The sequence below is a fragment of the Barbus barbus genome (assembly GCF_936440315.1).
Source record: "Barbus barbus genome assembly, chromosome: 30".
NCBI lineage: Eukaryota > Metazoa > Chordata > Actinopteri > Cypriniformes > Cyprinidae > Barbus > Barbus barbus.
In genome coordinates this window covers 12171474-12194989 of record NC_136758.1, presented here as the reverse complement: position 1 = coordinate 12194989, position 23516 = coordinate 12171474, and the positions used below count along the sequence as shown (strand labels likewise).

Below are 23516 nucleotides of genomic sequence, written 5' to 3'. Positions count from 1 at the left end.
CACCACAGGAATAAACTAAATATCAAAATATAAAATTGTATATCTATATATATATATTAATGCAGCCTTGGTGTTTTTTAGAGAGTAAAAAGATGCACGAGCATGTCGCTTCCATTCGCTAGTGCGCCTCCGAATCACCAGATGGCGGTAAAGAGCATCTCAACACGCCTCGAACAAAACTATGACTTCCTCTTCCGCCAGACTTTCAGCATGCGGATGAAATAGACAGCATGTTCAGTTTTCCTTACTTCTTATTTTGTATATATACACTTGGATTCTCATCATCAAATAAAGGACATTAAGTAAACTCCAGTACACATTTCTCCTACATATCGGTAAGTTAAGTGAAAGAGAGTAAGTTAGTGGCAGAAAGTGGTGTTGCATTGTTGAACTGTATGTTTATCAATTATAGTTTACTGTATGTTTGATTGACATTTTTTTTGTCCCCATTCTTAACACTTTGCATAAGTTTTCTATAAAAAAATAACAGTTTAACGTTACCTGACAACAAGCTTTTCTCATGCTTTGGCTGTGTCTCAAACCCTAGTGCGCTTTCTACACCGACAGCATTAGTTTCCTCTGCCAGGATCAAGATGCCAGGACTCGGCTGTAGATTCTACCAGCACAGGTTCCCAGAGGTGGAAGATGTGGTGATGGTCAATGTCAGGTCGATAGCAGAGATGGGCGCCTATGTGAGTCTGCTGGAGTACAACAACATCGAGGGGATGATCCTCCTCAGCGAGCTCTCCAGACGACGAATCCGATCCATCAACAAACTCATCCGGATCGGCCGCAACGAGTGTGTGGTGGTGATTCGTGTGGATAAAGAAAAAGGCAGGGCTGTGTTTGAAACTGATGTTTCTTGCTTTTTTCGATCCGTTCCTCCTTTTAACCCGTGATATCCATATTTCCACAGGCTACATTGATTTATCCAAAAGAAGAGTATCTCCTGAAGAGGCCGTTAAATGCGAAGACAAGTTCACCAAATCTAAAACTGTGAGTGTGCCTCGTCTGTTTAACACACTTTGACCACCTGATGATCACACAGCAAAATCCATGCATTTCAGCTTGACTTCAGTTGTCAAAAATTAGTATGTAAGAGTAAGCAGCGAAACATTTGACAGCTGTGTTATAACAGAAATGGTCATGCTATTTTCAACATATTAGGCATAAGTTAATGTGTGCATATTGTGAATGAATTTAATGAACTTGGTTACACCTTCCTTATTATCTTTCAATTATCATCAGACCTACATTAGAACATGGTAACATGTCTGTTAATATTATTTAAGGGGATCTGAGCTAATATGAACTAACAATGAACAGTTGTATTTTTCTTAACTAATGTAAATAATGATTAATAGGCTTATATACTGTAACATATGTATTGCTCATTGGTAGTTTATGTATTTGCTAATGTTAACTAATAGGCCCTTATTGAGGTGTTACTCATTTTTTTCATTTTAAACCCAAATGCCATTTTTCATGACTATGTTTTTGCCTTTTTTTCAATGACAGATGAAAATGAAGTCAGTGTTTTAAAACTATTGCTATCCTATCTTTGCCCTCCAGTCAATCCCACTTCGCAAGCTCAGTTCAGCCTCTCTATTTCTAAAACCCTGTATACGGTCATGGTCTCATAGATTGTCAATAGTTGATAGTTGTATATGTATGTTGTTATAGGTTTACAGCATTTTGAGGCATGTAGCTGAAGTCCTAGAGTACACCAAAGATGAGCAGCTCGAGAGTCTGTACCAGAGAACTGCCTGGGTGTTCGATGAGAAGTACAAGCGGCCTGGATACGGTGCCTATGACATCTTTAAGCAGGTTGTGTCGTAAGTATGCATTCATCAGTGAAGTATTGACTATGAAATGACTTGACTCAAATGACTATAATGTTTTTATATCACAATTGCATAAATTGCTTTCTGGGCAGAGACCCGTCCATTTTAGATGATCTGGATTTGACGGAGGAGGAAAGGGCTGTTCTGATTGATAACATCAACAGACGACTCACTCCACAGGCTGTTAAAATAAGAGCGGACATTGAGGTGGCCTGCTATGGCTATGAGGGCATCGATGCAGTGAAAGAATCTTTGAGGGCTGGACTGAAGTGTTCAACAGAGTGTATGCCAATCAAGGTAAGAACCCAATTTTTTTGCTCTGGTTATATAAATTGACTCGGCATTAAAAATGCAATTCATACACACAACAACTTGAATACACTTTATAATGAACGTGTGTTTTTTTTTGTTTTTTTTAAATCCTGAATTAAATCGTGAATTAAAAAGCCTTATTAAAAAAATTCAATTCTTGAAAAGAAAACATTAAGTGGCATAAAATGTATTTAAAAAAGTGAGGCAGTTATTTATTTTTTAATATTTTTAGTAACTGAAAATGTTTGTCAGTCACGTGTTCAAGGTTAAAAAAATCTAATAATTTGACAGCTGTTGAAATACAAAGTTAGTTCAAGTTGTAAAATGACATGTTGTGCAACTCCCCAAAAATGTAATGAGATATTTATAAATGAATTGTACAATTTTTAAACTAATTTGAAGTCAAATTATTAAAAGCAATTAAAATGTTTGAAATTTAATTAAACTTTTAAAATAATTTAGATTCATACTAAACGAAAGATCAGAGAATCTGTTTTATTACAATTTATATTCTTTTTAAATAAAGAAATACAAATTTGTGAACCATTTAAGAACTGAACCTTGAAAGTATAGGTAAAAACATTAAGATGTGTGTGCTTGCATGTCTTCAAGATGTAAGGATGTATGTAGCTACTTTTTACTTGTTACACCACACATTTTTAGAATGATTAAATATGAACTTTATGGGGAAGTCGTGGCCTAATGGTTAGAGATTTGGACTCGTAATCGAAAGGTTGTGGGTTCGAGTCTCGGGCCGGCAGGGATTGTAGGTGGGGGGAGTGAATGTCCAGCGCTCTCTCCACCCTCAATACCACGACTGAGGTGCCCTTGAGCAAGACACCGAACCCCCAACTGCTCCCCGGGCGCCGCAGCATAAATGGCTGCCCACTGCTCCGGGTGTGTGTTCACGGTGTGTGTGTGTTCACGGTGTGTGTGTGCACTTGGATGGGTTAAACGCAGAGCACCAATTTAGAGTATGGGTCACCATACTTGACAATACGTCATGACTTTACTTTACTTTTTATTAAATATTAAAATGGTTCCCAAAAACTTTTTCTTAAAACAAATGAAACCATCTAGTAGTCTCTTCAGACTGAAGGTCTGGAATCCATGGCAGCTTTCATTGGCCAAGGCCCACCCATGAGGCCATTTGACAGACATGTCAAACAACCAATCACAGTTTGTTTCGTTCAGAATCACGTTTCGTCGCCACAATAAAAGACCGGTGTTTAAATCTCTCAGACGTATTTTAAAGATTCAGTGCCACAAACTTGGAATATTGCGCACACTCTTGAAAATCCAGCGTTTAGTTGATCCTGACAAGCGCTTGTCGTCACAGGTGTAAACATGACTGCTTTCTTTTGTGAGGGGGTTTGGCGTCACGACATCTTTGTTTCCAGGCTGAACGTTAAAGAACGCGACACACACGTCTCCCGGAGATCCTGTGTAATTCAACCAATCCGATGAAGACTTTGAAACTCCTGAAACGTTTCCACTTTTGTGTTCCATATGCATCAGACGTTTAGCCGAAGGTCCGTGGCTAGATTTGTTCACTATTTCATTGCTTTTGTTGCAGATCAACTTGATTTCCCCCCCGCGCTATGTTATGACCACAACCACGCTAGAGCGCACAGAGGGCCTTTCTGTGCTCAATCAGGCCATGGCTGTCATTAAAGAGAAGATCGAAGAGAAGAGAGGCGTCTTCAACATTCAGATGGAGGTGAGAAATGATCATGATTTCCCATTTTTCTGGCATGGAGACATTGCTAACTGAAATTTCAGTTCAGTATGTTACTATAAATCTTCTCGTATTGAATGGCATTGACCTTATTTGATATCCCTGCAGCCAAAAGTGGTAACGGACACAGATGAGACAGAACTGGCTCGACAGTTAGAGCGGCTGGAGAGAGAGAATGCAGAGGTGGATGGAGACGATGATGCAGAGGAGATGGAGGCCAAGACTGATGACTAGCTTAAAGAAACACAATAAACCAGCACTGCCATAATCGTTCAGGAGACTTGAGAGTTAGTCAATTGTTTATCATACCACACAGACTGAAAAGCACTGCTTCCATAGTACCAAGCAGATTATGGGTGAATTGTGGCAGGCAGTGAAAGTGGAGCGTACATTCGTGGACGTTTGCTTATCAGATAAGTTGTAGGAGGAATGCCTTCCATGAACAGAGTTTGGGGGGGTACGAATAATACAGATACCATTTCAACAGTGTGGTTGTTTTAAGTGACCTTCTGTCTCCAGCCTCATTCAAGAAAGATGCAATTTGTGGTGAAAAGACTTTTTTTTTTATCAGAGTTTACTTCTCTTTATCAAAGTCCTCTGTTGTGGATGCAGAACTAATAAAAACAAAACAAAATTCCCAAAACATTTGTCATGTATTTTTGTATTTATTGCTGCCTGTTTTGTGTAAGATGTTCGATATGTTATGGAATATAACTGCCTTCACTAAATTAATAGTATTTTAGCAGATACACTACCGGTCAAAATTTTGGGATCAGTGATGTATTAAATTTATCAGAAGTGACAGCAATGACACTTATACTATTACAAAAGATTTCTGTTTCAAATAAATTACTTTTATATTCTTTATATATTATACTATATTCAAAGAGTCCTGAAAAATGCAGCTTTGCCATTGCAAGCATAAATTAGATTTGAAAATATCGTCACTTTGGAATTATAAGGTTCTATCTGACATTTCTGACAAAATTGAGTTATTCACATATTCTGTAAACAAATTTTGATTTTATTTAGATTTTTTTTAATGTGTAGGTTTTGGGACTTTTTATTTTAAAAAAAGAAAAAAACAAAAAGGTCCTACCTACAAAGTATGTGGAATGCGAAAAACTGAATCTCAATATCTCAAAACCGCTCTGAATGCAGATAGAACCATATAGTTCTAAAAATATTGGTATAACATATTGGTAACAATATTGGTGTATTTTTTTATCTAATAAATGCAGCCTAGCATAAGAGACTGACCCTAAACTTCATATTAAATAATATATTAGGAAATCTGTTTTTGTGCAGTTATGCCAATTATAAATATAAACTAAAAGTTTATATTTATCCATGCTATTATCCATGGTTACTGCCATAACTAAAATAAAGCAGTTACTAAACTCAAAACAGTTTGCCATGGTAACTATAGTTTTCATCTAAACACTTGTTTATTGTTACTGGGATCTCACAATTACAGATAATTTCAGATTCTTTTTTTTTAATCCAGAGATATATTTTTTAAATAGTAAAAATGGTGATTAATCTGTGGCCCATAATCCTAGTAATAATTTCTTCTATAACATTGTTACAACCAGATCACACATTTTTCCTCTTCTTGATGTGTGCTAATTCACTGGTTAATGTTCCACTGCAGAGCAAAGTGGCATGTTTCAACAACAACAAAAAGTGGAAACAGATGTTTAAATGTAGCAATGTATCAAATGTAAATGTGTCAAATATCACAACAAAAAAAAAGAAAAGAAAAAAAAGAAGTGGCGTTCTACATGCAATGTGTAATTCAGTATCGTCTCACAGGTTGGTTGTTTAACGCTCATTTGTAAAATTACACTGTTTTATTCAGGTCGTCAGCATTATTAAACCCGGAATATGAATAGCACGAAGCGACCTCAGATGCTTCCGACTCCAGAGGAGGAGGTGGCGTGCGACATGCGACGGGAGCGTAGACCACCTTGTCGGTTGATGTACACAACGGTCGCAGTGTTGTCCGTACGGACCAGTACATGCTTGCCCCGTAAGCGCCTCCTGAGATGGATCAAGGCCAGGCGTTCTGCTAGTAACTCTAGGCAATTGATGTGCCAGCGCAGTTGGGGGCCCGTCCAAACCCCTGACACTGCAAGCCCGTCGAACGTGGCACCCCAGCCGGTGGTGGAGGCACCTGTGTAAACAGCAGCATGCCTGGAGACCTGTTCCAGGGGCACTCCAGCCCGCAGAAATGAGAGGTCTGACCACGGGGTGAGGGTTTGGCGGCAGGCCGGTGTGACTTGGACCCGGTGAGTGCCGCTCTGCCACGCCCACCTCATGACTCGGCCATGGAGCCAGTGCTGAAGCGGTCGCATATGAAGCAGCCCCAGCGGCGTGACATATGCTCCAGGAGCCTCTGAAATTGTTTCAGTGGGACCGCTGTCCTGCTCTTGAATGTATTCAAGCAGTTCAACACCGACTGAGCACGTTCCTGCGTGAGGCGTGTTGTCTGACTGACCGAATCCAACTCCATACCGAGAAAAGAGATCCTCTGCGTCGGGGAGAGTTTGCTCTTTTCCCAGTTGACCCGAACGCCCAACTGGCTGAGGTGTGAGAGCACTGAGTCCCTGTGTTCGCACAACTGGTCCTGAGACTGAGCCAGTATGAGCCAGTCATCGAGGTAGTTGAGAATGCGAACGCCCTGTTCTCTCATGGGAACAAGGGCTGTTTCCGCCACTTTCGTGAAGACACGGGGCGACAGGGACAGCCCGAAGGGCAGGACCATGTACTAATATGCCCATCCTTCGAACGCAAACCGCCGGAATGGCCTGTGGTGCGGAAGGATCGACACATGGAAGTATGCGTCCTTCAGGTCGATCGCTGCAAACCAATCTCGGGGACGGATGCACCCGAAGATGCGTTTCTGTGTGAGCATCTTGAAGGGACGCCTGTGAAGGGCCCGGTTTAAGATGCGCAGATCCAAGATTGGTCGTAACCCACCGCTTTCTTGGGCACGATGAAGTAAGGGTTGTAAACCTTGTCTTCATATCGGCTGGAGGGACCGGCTCCATCGCGTCCTTCGCCAGCAGGACAGCGATCTCCCACACGAGACATGAGCATCACTACTGTGAGGTGGATGCCCCTGAACTTGGGAGGGAACTGAACCGCATTTTTGTGAGGATGTTGTCAGATAGTGTACCACCATCAAGCAGCTGCACGTGTGGAAGATTCCACATGTATCTTACAACTCAGGTCAGTCTGAATGTTTGAGTCATTTTTGCTTAGCATTTGTAAGGCATTATGTTTATGCATATATAAACTGGTTTAATGCATTTGCAGTAAATAAGGACTCAGGAGTCCTATGTCCACAAATACATTGTATTAGTGCAGGTGGGCACAGGTTTGTCTGGCTAAATGAGACACTGGACCCTGAGAGCAGCCGGAAGTTTCTTGGTTTCCACAAAAATATTAAGCAGCACAACTGTTTTCAACGTTGATAATAATATGAAATGCTAATGAATGATTTCTGAAGGATCATGTGACACTGAAAACTGGAGTAACGATGCTAAAATTCAGCTTTTCATCACAAAAATTAATTACATCCTAAAATATATTTAAAATGACAAACATTTCCTTTAAATTGTAATAATATTTCACAGAATTACTGTTTTTACTGTATTTTTTCCATCAAACAAATGCAGTCTTGGTGAGGACACTTTCTTTTTTTGAAATAAACCCCAAACTTTGAATGTTGGTGTATATTTCTATGAGTTTTATGAGAACCTTTCTCCTTTGATTATCTTATATTTTTGTATCTGCTTTGTGCTAAGCTCTGATGAACATCTAAAAGTGAAACTTTACTTTAAACTTCCTGCTTTAGTTTCTCATGTGCTTTAATTAGTGTCAGACAGTCACCAAAAAAAGTTCACATCTGATTGGTTCACATTTTTATTTTTAGAAAATGTGAAAAGAATGAAAACGTGGCAATTTAGTGAAGTCTGTTTGAAATAAACTTGAGAGATTGTTCCGAACTCCTAATTTTGAAACTCTACATGTGTCGCACCTGCTCATTTAATTGTAAGAAATCAATCTCTTGTTGCAAAATCGAGTTAGCTCCCCATCACTGCACACTCAGTCAGGTTAACATGATTAACTGCTAATGAGGGGTTATTTCTGTCACTGCTGCGTAAAGTGAGGAGAGAGAGAGCACCTGTAATTAAGAGCCATTTGCTTATCGTCTTGGAAAAATAATCCCTTCATTATCACCTTTAATATTAATTAGCCAGCAGTGTTCCTCCATTTTATAAGATTATGCACTTCTCAGGATAAAACATTGTTTTGGGTAATCTCGTATGTTTAATGTGGATTCTGCCTTTTTTTTTTTTTTAAGGAATTGTCTTATTTTGAGATGGCTTTGGAAAATATAAAGCATAAATATGACACAGTAATGTTTCCTGTTCATGGGATGTTTGCATTTCACAAGTCGACCAAGTGAGGGAACCAAAGTATCAGTAACCATGATATTTCCTTAGCATATTTATACTGATAGAGCCTCTCAAAACAATAACAATATACACACATGTAACTTTTAAGCAAATAAATAATGAAATTATCCAGATCTACACTGCACAAATTAATACACTCATTGAGAAAATAGATGTTCTTGATATGTCAGAGAACCTCAAGCAGTTTCAGAAGCGGTTTGGCTACAAAATGAACTAAGCTGTTGATATGAAACAAGTTTTCCATCCTTGTGTTTGACTATCATTCTGTGTGAAAAATAAAACGAGCAAAAAATATAAATTAATGTTTTATAGTAGTGATTTTATACTTTAAATCTTAATATTTGACATTATAAATAAAAACTAAATTACATTTTAAATCATAATAAATATTACCATTACGTGTTGAAAGTTTGTTTTAGGGGCCTAATCTGTTTAATGTATATGATTGTCAAATATTTTATTTAATCTAATGTATAATTTTGTGAAATCATGACTGATATATCATGACTAGATGTATAAAACTGGGTGACCATTGTTCAAATAAGAACTTTACTATTTTTCTAAAGTAAATATATAAAAAAAAAAAAAAAACATTTGTTTGATTGTGTTCATTTCTGCAGTTGCCCTTTGTTGTGGGAAATTCATTCTCTTTGTTTAGCAAAATAGTGGTGAAGTAAAGAAGACTTGGCAGATAATTTCTGAAGTCTAAAACGTTTTTTAAAAAGTGAAACTCAAAACAGTTATGATGTTTAAGCTTAATACGAAAAATTCACAAAAATACTATTTTCCAATTTTACATAAAATATATTATCCCAAACATGATTTACTTGAAAATTGTCGAAAATCAAAACCATAAAATTAAACAAGTTGTGTTCCAAATTTGAGGTTATTTCAAAAAGTGAGCTTTCAGTAAGATTTTGTTTGGGCGCAGTACCAAACGTTTCCACTAGATGAAATTAATTTCTCATTCGTTTCCAATGTGGTCTTTTTTTTCAGGACTGTTTAACCTTTTATGTTATTCAGTGTTTTGTTTGTGTGTGTGTGTGTGTGCTCACATAGCAAGTGCCAAAACTTTACCACATTTCATACTGTTCTGATGAAGTTTGAACAAAAAATTCTAAAAATCCAAAATGAAAAATTCTCAAAAAGACGGTTACAAGAACCCTTGTAGATTCACGTTCCCCCGTAGTACAAACAAAACATTTGGCTGCCTCACAGAACCACTTTTATAAATGCATTGAACACAACCAATATGTCCAGCAAGGCCTCAACAGTCTCTTTGACACCTTCATTCATACCTGTGTGAAGCATAGATCACTGTGGGTTTGTCTATGATTGGATTGATTGGATGAGGGCATGTTGCAGCTGGGTTGTCTCCACAGGGGAGTAAGGTTAATTAGGAGAAGATGATGAGATTGATGATGGATTGAGGTCTATAGTGCAATGTAGATGCATTCGGACCTACAGATGACACAACACATTCCCCTGACCTGCCCCGTCAGCCTTTAGCTTACGCAAGCAAACGTGCTGAAGGCGCTAATGCTGTTGGCCCGATTCAGCGGCACTAAACCTCAATCCAGGTTTGAGTCGTTGTGCTCATGTTGCTTATAGTTGAGCGTTCCAAATGTAGCTTTCACTCACTTGTTTGTACAAAGCTGCCAACACATCAAGCCCTCTTGTATGTTATCTACAACAGCTGCAGCTAGATTATATTCATTATGAAGAGGAACTGTCACGTCCGTCAATAGTAAAGGTCCGCTTCCAGGACCCCGGCGCACATGCGCTGCTGATGCCTGGAGTGTTTCACCTGAGTTTATGAGCTTTCTCAGCTGCGCACATGACATTTCTATTGGACTCGTGGGTGTTTCAGGTTAGAAATGTTTCAGGCGTATCCATATAAATCAATGGACACACCCTGGGACTAGAGCGTAGGTGAGGAATTTATTGCACATGCTATAGTGCTGGATCTTTTTTAAGAAGAAAAATAATCAGTATGAGCTCATCTTTATCTTTGAGCCTTCACACTTGTGACCTGAGCCTCTGCTAAGCCCCGCCTTCACATCATACTGACCAATCCAATGGCTATTGCCGTTCTGCCATTTTTGAGCTTTCCCTAAAAAACATCTAAACTAGCTAGTCTGTTCAATGGTTTTCTTTCACTTAGCCAAGCTGAAAGACCAGCTAAGACCACTTCAAGCTGGTTTAAACGGGTTCTATTAATATGTGCTCTTTTCATTTGCATTTGCTCACAATTTTTTGGAATTATCAAAATATATGTCATCATGTTGTTAGGTCATTTAGAAAAGGTACCTAGAGAAAATACAAGTGGTTCTTTTCCTTTCTTCTTAAACAAGTCTTGAGAAGTTCATGTTGTAGGCTAAACTACATTATGTGTTGCTTTCCATTCCTAAACGTACATGCAGAACATTATCTCATACATTTGATCTAAAGTCAATTAATGTTACTTATTTAATTCTATATTATGATTCAGGTCACCGTAGTGTGATAGTAACAAGTGTTCGCAGTACCATTTTTTTTCAAAATAAATTTCACTTGAATGTATCATTCATAATACAGGAAATAACATCCGTCCATGCTTCCGTTTTATTGCAACTTCAACAAGCTCTTCAAAGAAAAGCAGCAGATAAAAACGCTTTGCCAAAACACAAATCAATCAAGTCAGTGTTGCCAAGTCTTTGGTTTTACCATGGAATTGGGCTTCTCTTACGCTGTTGCCGTGAATTGTTTTTAGTCCGCGTGTTAAAATAACACAATTGTTTTGGGGACCCCCGACAGAGGAAAAAACACACGATTGGGCTAGTTTTGAGTTGAGCTGGTTTTGTTTCGCAGACCTGGCAACCCTGACTCCAGCCCATGTAAGGATTGATTTTAATCACTTCGAGTATGTTTCATCACGGCTGTTAATGAAAACCTCCACTTCTCATTCCTATGGGATGCTCTGTAAAGCTAGTCTGCATTAACAACAGTAACCAGAGAAGGCAGAGCTTAGCAAAGGGTTAATTGTCGCTGTTTGGCTTTATCAGCTAGCCTGCATCAACTAAAAGCATCACTTGATCTAAATGGTTCCTTCGAAGCAGAAAGGCTGTTTCTCTTTAAAGCAATCAACATTTCTCTGGTGTAATATTTCCTTTTTTGTATCACAGCTTTGATGAACTGCTTCATATCAAATAATGTACCGCTGCTGGATTTTTGCATGGCACAGCGAGCATCCCGAGCAATAAAACAGCGCGAGCTTTTGTGAAACGTGTCAAACGGGCTCCCCCATAACCCTCAGCCGCACACCTGTGTTGATGTTGCTTCATTTCTCTGATGATGTGTGGCAATAATCAGAGGAGATCTTGAACACATATGTTCTCTCTTGGCTATTGAGCCATCCACCGCTTCCAGCCATGCACCTGTACCCCTCCTCGCTCCTGCAGCAGCGTGCCGTGTTTTGCTTGGCATTTCTCATTAAAAACTTGCTCAGCTTGACACCGTGGTTTCCTAAGTGAGGCTTTCACAAAGAATCTGTCAGTACAAACACCCGATAGCTTGTTAATAACAGATTTCCACCACAACAATATGCCGCTGTTGTTGGCGCTCGGGTCAGACTCTATTTTAGAGACAGAGCAATAAAGTCAAGGCTCTCTGAAATCAACATTTATTCCGCACATTTGTGCCTAACTGAACATAAGGTGGATAAGGTCAGACTGACTTTGGAAAGACAGCGTATGCCAGCGCGATCTGGACCGGATCGCGCTAACATGACCTCGATGTTCAAAAACACATTGAATTTATTACGTTTTTCGGACTTTTGGGCCTATTTTGGGGCGGCGTGACATACTGCTCTGAGCCATAAGTAGTCTATCCTCTTTAGCATAGGATTTAATGATGCTTGAATGTGCACTCTCTTACATGTGTGGCCCCTGCCACCAGAAAAGTTTTTGAGAGGCAAGTTAACAGACCGTGAAAAGGCGGCACAGATGGCAACATCCTAGGTGGTAATTATCCAGCACCTCCACTAGAAAAAAGGCAAGAAAGTAGAAAGTAAAAACACAAGATGGGTGTTGCCATCAGGTCAGACTCTGACACCTCTTGCAAGTCAAATCAAATCAACGGGGTCCTGTGGGGACAGAGGCGGGACTGATGTCACAGGTCACATCATCCAATAAGAGGATGATTTCTAGCTTCACTGCTTTGCATGCTTGAGAGGAATCGGCATTCGATACCAAGTTTTTTCTCTAGTTTTATGTATTCGATGAGCTGGGTAAGCTGACCATAATAGGAGCATTTATGCAACATTAAAGCTGTTGTGAAGAGCTTAAACGTTTATTTTGGTGCAGATCTATTAAAATTAGAGGTGACGGTTCATTTGAATCCTGTTTGATTTTTGGGGTGGGGGGATTGGATGCACTACAAGGTGATGGCTGTTCCAATGTACAAGCGCCCATGCAAAAATATGTAAATGCTGCCCATATTAGAATCTTTGTCTGGTTGTCATTCTCACATGGGGCACATCAAAGCCATATGACCTGATTTTGCACCTGCTGTTTAATTAAATTTACAAGACAGACACACTCTCCACTCCTGGTGATATACAAATCAGTTTTTATTACCCCGGCCCTGTAATTTACAAGGCAATTGACTGCTGTGTGGAGATGGTGCCTGCCAAAGTGTTCCCTCAGAAAAGATATAGAAACTCTCGACACTGCTTCAGCTCTGCTTCTTACGAGGAAGCTTGAGTGGCGTAGATAATGAACTGTTGGGATATATCTGCCTTACTTTAGAGATGTAGTCTTTCCATGTAATGATGCAATATTCTTGGCACTAACAATAATTTTTTTTTTCTGAAAATGTACTTTGGTTTTATCATAGTTGAACTGATTCTGCCAGTTGCACTGATTTTATGAAGTATCTTGAGGTTCCACATACTGTAAATACAAGCGTATTCATTTAGCACCATGGTATATTGTAAATTCATTCATTGACTCTTCCATAATGAGCATGTTTTTAATTTCCGTATTAAAATATAAGGTTTTAAGTTGAACTATTATATTTTCACACCTCAAAAATGTCATAGTTCAACTTAAAATCTTATTACATAAAAAGAAAACCTATAGTTTGGCATAATGTTTTATTATTGTGTCATTATTAAAAAAAAAAGAAATCTGCCAAATCAAAACCATGTGGTGCAACTAACATGCAGAACAAAACAATATAGGAAATTATATCATATTAAGGAGCCCTGCAGACTCTCATGACTGTGGGTGGGTCAATATCAGTAAGTATATATATATATATATATAGAGTTCAGATGCATCTAAATGCCGTTTGAAATTTTCTTCTAAAATGAGCATTTTTATCAGACTACTATGTGTAAGTTCAGAAATGTCACATTAATGGCAATGAATAGGTTCTTTTCATTGCTATTAAAGTGAAATAACTGAACAGAAACATTCTCACTTCTTTCTTTCTTTCTTTCTTTGTTTGAGAAGGCATGTCATATTGCTGTGACTCCCCAAAAACGTGTTTACCTTGGGAAAAAAATATAAAAATCTTATTTTTATTCTTAATGTGTGTTCAAGGTGGGAACACACATTACATGACATTTTTAGAGTCATTAACTTCATATTATTTCTTAAAAATTAAATATCATTAAAAAAAAATTATATTTTGAATTCAGGTAAAACGGAGTACCTTTCCAAGAACGTAGCAAATGTTTTAAACTTTTTTTATTTGTCATTGATCATATATCTGTCATGTATATAAAGGTACCATGACTCATTATCTTCTGACATTACCAGTACATTTTCTAAGGGTGCAAAGGACAGGCAGATTTCTTTCACGATTATAAAACAAAAAAGAAAGAATCTACATTGTGTATCATAAATTCTGCTTTGTATCTTTTCAAAGGGCTCAGAGCACAAATGTGTGGACTCTTGTCATTTTGGATTTGCTCTGATGCTTTTTATTATACTTTATAGTTTAATAAATTGATCAGATTTATCCTCTACTTATCATTCTAAGCAAACAGGCAATAAATCTCTCAGTAAATCTGTGTTATATCTGATTTGAAATTGCAGGGGTATTTCAATACAACATATCTCAACCATCTAAATCCTTTAATTCTGTAGTAACATGTTAAATTCCATAAAGCCAGACAGGCTCAGAGCACCTCTCCAATATCTGTGCACTTGGTGCAGATTTGCGATTGCATGCGATTCAGACATGCCCCCGGTCGCAGTGGAGTACGCTTCTCAGGCAATCCATAATAGATGATGAAATTTGGCAAGCGGTCGAGCCTTATGGTCCATTCTTCCTCTCGCAGCTGCTTGTTTTCCCACAACTCAACTGTGCTGACCAAGTTGTGTGCCGGAGTACGTGTCTGGGTCCGTATGGCACCGGCTCTGCCTGCGAGCGCTCCTCCTGCAACCTTCCATTATTCAACACGTCAGAGGAGAGGAAAGACAGACAGACGTTTAGAGGGTTCCCTCTTTTAGCACACTCACACGGAGAACAGAAAGTACAAAGTAAAGCACACGCAGATGGCACAGCATGACTAGGAGTTAGTGACTGACTGCATCCCAATTCACATACCTAGACTACACACAAAGTATGAACTTTTTTTTGTGACATACTATTTGTATTTACATGAAAGTATTAGCATGCTGAATTCTTGGCTTTGTGTTTGTGGACTATATCAGCCCATTTAGCATGAAGCTAGCCCACTAGCATGCTTGCTTCCACTAGAAAAATTCACTAGAAATAATACACCATCCTTTTGACATTATTTTTGACACACCATGATTTGAGATGCACTCTCTGCATCTCATATACTTTTTAATGTTGAGTGTTTTGATAAAGTATTGATTAAAAAACAATTTAGTATAATACAAAATTGGCGGTTTTCCAGTTATTAAACTAAAACTGTAAATTGAAAAAAAAATCTGGAATAAAATAAATTATAAATATTACATGAAAATAAATTCAAACTAAAAGTAGAAATGTTGCCTTGGCAACTAACTGAAACTAGCCACTTGCTTTGAGGCGGGAGCGACCAGCCGTCAGAGGATTCCACTGGTCCCACCAAACACATCAACACGAGAGAACTGTACATCAAATGATTTCAAGGGGTCTTCAATATCAGTCATAAACTGAAACCAATCAAAACTGACGTGCGACTCATGTGAAAGTATACCAAGCACCTATGCCAAAACGGTATGAGGTATTGCTCATTGCTCACTCTTTCTCTCTCTTTCACCCAGGAGGTGTTGGCTGATTGATGGCCTGGGTTGAGCCAGTATGGTAAAATGGCTGTGAGATGCTGATCAGCAGCTGTTTTCTTAGAGCGAGGGAAAGGGGGAAGAAGTTTTCCGCTTGCCCTTCAGGCGGACCAGGTGTCTCTAACTCCTCGCTGTGTCATCCCCAATCTTGGCACCGCGTTCCCAAACAGGTCCACTTCATTGTTGCGCTTCCTCAGGGACGGGCCCAAATTAATGCACGCACAGTACACTGAGCAGAAGAAACTCCCCAAAAATGTCGCCCAGAACCTGGGTGTAGGACAGAACGAGAGTTTTTGCTGAATAGAAATGAGAGATCGAGTCAGAGAAAGCCAGAGAAGCACACAGGAGAGCTCAATTTGTTAAGGTGCAGGTGCAAAATTTGAGTGAATGCCAGGTTGCGCTCCTCTTTTTGGTTCCATATTAACACTGTCAGCTTTTTTGTTCATATCTAAATCTTTTTTTGACAATGCTGCCTGTTTTCAGTGCCTGCTGTGATTTGCTCATTTGCTGTGTCGTAAAAAGTTCATATTTGTCTAGAAACTAGAAAATTAGCCAGTCATTATGGAAGTCAACTCTGAAAGCTTTTAGGAAGTCATGGTTGGTGCTTGTGCTCAACCATAGATTAGTGCATCAGTAAGTGCATTTGAATTGATTCTAAAAGTTCGAATTGAGATGGACTGAAGCAATAAGTTATGCTATTTTAGTTTAGTCCAAATGCAATCGTACCAGTTAGGGATGCATTTCCCAGAAGCATCATAAACCTAAATTGTTCGTAGAGACCGTCGATGCCAATGGTTCTACCATTTACTTAGGCGTACAATGCTTTTGGCAAATGTAGCCCAGATCCAGACTAGACAGATTGCGATTGTGTCATCTATGAAACTTTGCAAGAAGAATACTCAAAAACAGCCTTTGCAAGAAGATTCAGTTTTTTTTTTTTTATAAAGTAGTGCATCTATCTAATATATTGCGAGAACACAACAGAAGTTAACCGAGAGTCTCCAAAAAGTCTAATTGCTTTGGACTTTTGCAATTTTGATGATGACAGTTGGTATGGGAGGCGTATGGGCCGCAGTCAAAATTGAATAAAACACAAGGCGGGAGTTGGATGACAGCTTTAAACAGGGCAAGGCCATGAGTCTTCTCTTCTGTCTGTGGGAACAAATGCAGTCCTGCACCAAACATTGGCAACCGCAGACCACAGCTTGGAGGCAACGGGAGAAAAATAACTTCTGTCAAAAGCAAGAACAAAGGAGAAAACACTCATGCCTGCACTTTACTCCTCATTATTTTGTGATTTCATAATCAAGACAACAGATCTGATCTGCAAAACCGTGGACAGCTGGTCCGTTTCCACCACCGAGCCTGTTGGGACTTGTAGTTCTTTCTCAAAGACATGTGCGAATCCCCACCGTCCCTCCCCTCGTTCTCGATAACGGCCGACTTTTTCAGGAAACAGAAGGGGTACTCTGTTGTGCCGGGCTCTTTATTTCCTTCCTCCGTCAGATAAATAAAACATTGGGCACACTTTGAAGGGCCAGGCAGGGGGAAGTGGGGATTCAAAGGGATTGTTAAGAATCTGGGCTGTGCCCTTGCATCGATTCCCTGTTTCGTTTGCGCGGCTCCGCTGATGCTGCATTGTGGGTCGCAGATTGCGCTGTTTTTTCCATCCCTCAAGTGAGATGTAAAAGCAAGGCACCCATCTGCCGTGCCAACTCCTGCAGTCCCTGAAAGCTCTGGCGTGTGGAAAGATAAGGAGAAAGTAGAGAGGAAAATGGAGTGGAAGATCACTGCTCTGAACCGCCACCAGACCTCCACGTCGGTAAAGGCCAAGAACCGCATAAAGCAGCTTGTGAAAGTTAGACAATACAATGCTATGTTAAACCTGTGATATTTTACACATTGCAATCATACTAGGCCCATCCGACCAGAGAACCCTCTCCCCCAAAAAAACCATAATCCGATTTCATCCGTAGCTATATGAAAATAATTTCACCACTAAGTGTTCTTCAGCAAGACATGAAGTGGCTTAAGCTGGAAAAACACATTTTTTAAAAACTGCAACAACAATACAATTAAAGATACCAAACTTCAACAAATAGTTACATTTACTAAAAAACGATAATCAAAATGAACAGTTGTTATGCCAAGTAATTTGTTCATTAGCACAACTGTGTGTCGCATTGTAAATATAGTTGCAGTTATGATTTATAAACTGCCATTTGTAACAAAGTTGAACTTCTGAGAAATAGTCTTAGGCCGTGTTCACACTTGGCGTCTTTTTCGAAGCTGCCGGCGTCTGTTTTACATTATAATCCTATGGAGTAAACCGTGTTTTCAAAAAAGTCCTGAGCGCTTTTTAAAACGCCACCGCCGGCTTCTTTTTCTGCAGCTCAGAGCGTTTTTTCGAGTTGAAAAAATTTCAACTTTTCTGAAAAAAACGCCCTACGTCAAGCGCCTTTTTGACAGCTGACCAATGACAAGCGAGTAGCGAGATCTGTCGTTTCCATAACAAGAAGAAAAATGGAGAAGGTGCCGGTAGATAGACTGCTCGTACTAGTTTCGGAGCACAAGGAGCTGTATGATATGAGCACAAAACTCTATCATAATATTGGTTCCTTCCCCGTATAATGTCGTGCACCCACAAACGTCGTTGTGAATCGACATTTTCTTTCCCGTTAACTTCAAAACCCAACGCAAGAGCCAACTTTTTACTCTTTCTTGACATTTCTGCAGTACACAGCGCTAGGCTACTGTTACAGCTGTTGCTATGACAACAAAAGACGCTCTCAGCTGCTATTTGTAACAGACGCTGCCAGCTTTGTTTTTCATTAAAAAAACGCTCGTCAACTTTTTCTAGTCAAAAAAGACACCAAGTGTGAACACGGCCTTAATTGTGAGATATAAAGTTGCAATTATGCAAAAAAGTTGCAATTATTAAATATAGTCGCATTGTCTTAATTGTAAGATGTAAAGTCATAATTGCGAGGAACAAATTAAAAAAATTGCAATTTTAATTTGCAGTAGTTGAAGTTATAAGAAATTATATAGCCAGGGTTTGAAATTAACACTTGCCAACCCGCCAAATGCGGGTCAAAATCAGCTGTGGTGGGTAACGCTGTCAAATCACTAGACAATTTGACGGGTTACTTTTCGTAAGTCATGTTCACTCATTAATGTCTTGGGGAAGTTCATGCAAGCCAAGTCTGCACAGGTTTAGCGCAAATACCGAACTCGTGAGACATCATGACATTAGAGTATATTGGAAAAACCAAACAAAACACACCTACAGAGTGCACTCATATGCGATGAAGTCTGGTTAGACTTACTAGTGTGCATGCACATTTAGAGTGCCACGATTCAGTCTATTACAGTTTTTTACGATTGTTTACACACTAAAATAAAAAATTCCACACAATTTGCAAAATTCTACTCCAATGAGCAAAACACCTCCACAGATTTGCACAACATTACACACAATGTCTGCTTCACCCTTTTTGCAAAACATTACACACAGTGATTTGTAAAACTCTACACACATTTTCACACCTTAGATACAGATAAGGATTGTGAGGTTACTTCCTTGTCATTACAAAGCCCCGGATTGCCAATGACCACACTAATGAACGAATTGGATAATCACATCCACCAGGTGTGGAAGCACACGTGCTAATTTGAAAACGCAGCACTCAGGTGTGCTATAAAAGGCAGCAGGTGAGTTCACCTGTCTACACCTTCAACAAAAATGGAAGGAGCTAGAAGAAGAAGAGTGAGAATGAGAGGGGGAGCTCAAAGAGGAGATGAAGGAGGTAGAGGAAGAGGCCTAGGTAGAGGAAGATGAGAAGGAGATAGAGGAAGAGGTAGAGAAGGACTTGAAGAGTTGAACAAAGAAGACAAGGACCAAATTTGACTCAAGAAATCCATGCAACACTTATTGACCATGTTATCAACCATGGACTGACACTGATGGAAGCTGGACAAAGAGTTCAACCAAATCTCAGCAGAAATACTGTTGCGTCAGTAATTCGGACATTTCATCGAGAAAACAGGTAAGCTAACCACACAGTACATTGAAACGGAAGCTTTCTGTACTTACATCAATATTGTTTACTGTGACATTTGACAGTAGGCTGCATGTGTATTTTTTTAATATTTTTTTTTTACATAGGATTGAGGGTCGAGGACACCAAGGTGGAAGGGGCCCTATGTTCACTCGTGCACAAGAGGCCACCATTGTGAACATGGTTTTGACCAATAATTGAATCAGGCTGCGAGAAATCCAAGCCAATATCATCAATGATGACCATATTTTCAATAACATCCAACGAGTCTCTCTGTCAACATTAGGGTGAATCCTCAAGAAAAATCAAATATACATGAAGCAACTGTATCGGGTACCATTTGACAGAAATTCAGAGAGAGTGAAACATCTACTCAATGAGTATGTGGAGGTATGTATAGTTCATCTTACTATGGTGTGGTATTGTGCACTACATAATGTTCTGGCACAAAAAAATACTGTGCAATAGATATTGAATAGCATCTTATTGTCGTTTACTGTGTTTCAGAGAGTCTTGCAAATGGATGCGGCAAAAATTCAACATTAATTTATATATGTGGATGAGGCTGGATTTAACCTTGCGAAAACAAGAAGAAGAGGGAGAAATGTAATTGGACACAGGGCAATCACCAATATGACCGTTTGCCCCTCATTCAGGCCATGGAGCAGGCCTGTGATCATATCGAAGCAGCTTCTGTGCAGGGGTGGATTCGTCACACGAGGCGATTCTTCTAAAGGTGCCTTGCCAATGAAGACATAGCCTGTGATGTGGATGAAATCTTATGGCCTGATCCAGCCAGACGGAGAGATTATGAATAGTTACAGTATTCTTGTTGCTTTTAAAGTAGTTTTTCTTCAGCGTCAAAGTGTATGTACTTCATGCAGTAATTTTTATTTGTCTACAGATTTAATTTGTTTCATTGTTGGTTGATTGAAGAAATACTGTAAGTATTGAAATAAATACTTGAAATATTCAGTCTGCAGCATCAGTGTTGTGCAGTGCTTGGTAAGTTTATAGTAGGCCTATGTGTGTACATTCTCCCTATATCTCAAACTAATCATGAAGAATGTTGTGTCTGCAAATAGGTTTGTCACTATTTTTTCATCTAAATTATCCCTTACATAACAATGTCTGGCCAAAAACCTAGCACATGCTATTTCCTAAAATTAGTTTTATTTACAAATGTGTTTTTTTAATTATCACAGCAGTGTGAAACTGGCTGCAATAGTGTCTGATCATTGAGGACTGTGTTGGTTAAATGAAAACTAATAGCATTTTCACAAATATGTGTATATGTTTTGACTGAAGTGTGTCGTTTTGCAAACAATCTAGAAATTATGCAAATTGAGCGTGGTGTTTGGATAATTGTGATTATATTTTGAAAAAATGAACCCGGTTTTCAAAATTGCGTGTAAACAATTGAAAAACAATTGCCGTTTTGTTTCTTTAAAAGTCAGGTTACAAATGTGATATTGATTTTATTCAACAGTTCAATAAACAATACGAAAATATCAAGAGACTTACATTTAGCCACCATATTTCCTGTTTTTGTGCTATTTCGATAACAAAAAATATTCAAAATACAGCCACTGCGCTGTTTTGCGTCTCTGAGCAACATGACAGGGTTTCGTTCCTGAATGAATTAATCAACCGTTTAAATGATTCGGTTCAATCTTCTGTAAAGATGAATTTTATTGATACTGATTTCATTTGTTTATTAACAGCCTAAATGTATTATTATAATTGACTGATTAAATGTAAGAATTTGACTCAAAAGATGATGCACACTTTTAGAAAAATCATTTTATAAAAAGGTAAAAATGCCCATAAAAGGTCAAATCAATTTAAACTTATTGGAAAAGATGAATTTCTATCACTGCTGTGAACTGACCACACAGAATATGAAGAATATCAAAAACTTTAGGAGCCAGCTGTCCACGGCAGTCCTTAAGATACCAGCACAATAACACACTCAGCAAAATATTGTCTAATTATCTTTATTGATAAAATCCCAGAAAATGTTGGGATTATTTTTGTTAGTATTGCACATCCCTAGTACTGACGCAAAATTATTTGCAACGGTCGCTTTGTCACATCCAGTGTATAAAGCCTCAGGCTGTTGGTTTATTTCTGTTGGGTTATTTAAAAAAAAAAATTTGGCTAGTAGAAGTTATGAATGGCCGGTAACTTAAAAATTTAGTAGTCAAATTGGCTGGTGAGTGAAAAAGTTAATTTCAATCCCTGGATATAGCGATAGCGAAATTGTTATAGTTACAGTTACAAGAAATATAGTGATAGTCAGATGTAAAGTCATAACTAAGATATAGTCGCAATTATGAGACGTAAAGCCACATTTGTGAGACGGTTCATTCTAAGAAAAAGTTGCAATTGTAAGAAATAGTCACAGTTATTAAATAGTCAGGTACTTAAATAGTTAAATTCGTAAGGTACAAAGTCACAACTGTGTGAAATAGTCACAATTATTGCATTTGTGAGACAAAGTTGCAGTTCAGAGAAATAGTTGCAATTGTGAGATATAGAGTCACTATTATGAGAAATACAGTGACAATTATTAGTCACATTGTGAGCAATAAAGTTGTAATTGTTAAATATAAAGTCAGTCACAATTACTTAAAATAAAATCACAGTGGTGATATACCAAGACTAATAAACACTATCTTTGCCAATGATAATAAAAATGTCAGAAAGGGAGGTTTCGCCAGCGTTGTTGATTTCAGTAATAAATTATGTTATCTTTGAGGCTTCTTCTATAAGCTGTCCTCACTTGAACCTGAAGTTTAGACAAAACTGGTACCTTGCCGATGAAACTGTCTCTCCCCCATGGTATCCAGTTTGGGATGTGAGGGGGTGGGACTGCTGGGCGGAGAGCAGGTTGGGCGGTACTTCCTGTTCACACCTCCCACTCTGCTGTGAATGAGCTCAGGAGTGTCAGCACCCCCTCCCCCCACTCACAGCTGTCTAAACACACACACAGGTGCTCAACTTACACCTCAAATATTCAATGACAGACAGAGACTGATATTCTTGCAAAGGCTTTAAACCTGTATTCTCAGCACAGACTGCAAGGTGAATACATAATATTTTTCATGTAGATGTATGTGTGAAGAAGCTATGTAGGGCAGATAATATATCAAATGTGTTAACATCATGAGGTCTATCGGGCCATTTAAAACGGATTCATTATTTACAGTATATGCTAACCAGAAACCAGTCCTACTGGTACTTCATTATTATGACCTAAAGAAAAAAAAAATTGGTAGATTTTTCCTTTAATGTAATCATGATTACATGTTTATATTACACTATTTTGTTTGGGGCTACTACATGTCATATTCTTTATGTAGTCTACACATCTAAAATCATTCATTTATTGCTATATTTTACAGTAAATCAAGATGCTGACAAAATTATATAGTAAACAAATACATGTAGTAATAATAAATTTATACAGTAAATGTCACTGGATGAAGGCATCCACTAAATTCATACATTTTTTCTTCATCATTATTCTAAATGTAGGAAATTATTGTAATAGACAAAGTGTTTCATTGATTCCATATCATTTCTTTAATTATTATACACCACAAAATTCTGCCCATTCAGATACAAATATATTAGAAATATTAATGCACATTGATGATAACAATCCTAGTTCAAATCCTATTTCAATACGAAGAATGCAGTTTTGCACCTATTTGTGCAGCTAATATTTTAACAGACAAAATAAATTAAACCACTTAATCCAAGCATTTGATATTAGTCTAATTCCC

At 38.5% G+C, this 23516-nt stretch overlaps 1 protein-coding gene across 2 annotated transcripts; it reads left to right on the top strand.

Moving 5' to 3' along the window:
- The first annotated feature begins 166 nt into the window (after positions 1-166).
- Positions 167-4534, top strand: LOC306850133 (eukaryotic translation initiation factor 2 subunit 1-like). Of its 2 annotated transcripts, none has more exons than XM_079385588.1 (7): positions 167-335; positions 568-834; positions 917-996; positions 1684-1835; positions 1937-2141; positions 3733-3876; positions 4003-4534. In XM_079385588.1, the coding sequence occupies exons 2-7, from the start codon at positions 594-596 to the stop codon at positions 4126-4128; spliced, it is 948 nt and encodes a 315-aa protein (XP_079241714.1). In that variant the 5' UTR covers positions 167-335; positions 568-593; the 3' UTR covers positions 4129-4534. The 2 variants fall into 2 exon arrangements, with proteins under 2 accessions (XP_079241714.1, XP_079241713.1); XM_079385587.1 differs by having other exon boundaries at positions 548-834.
- Positions 4535-23516: the final 18982 nt, after the last annotated feature.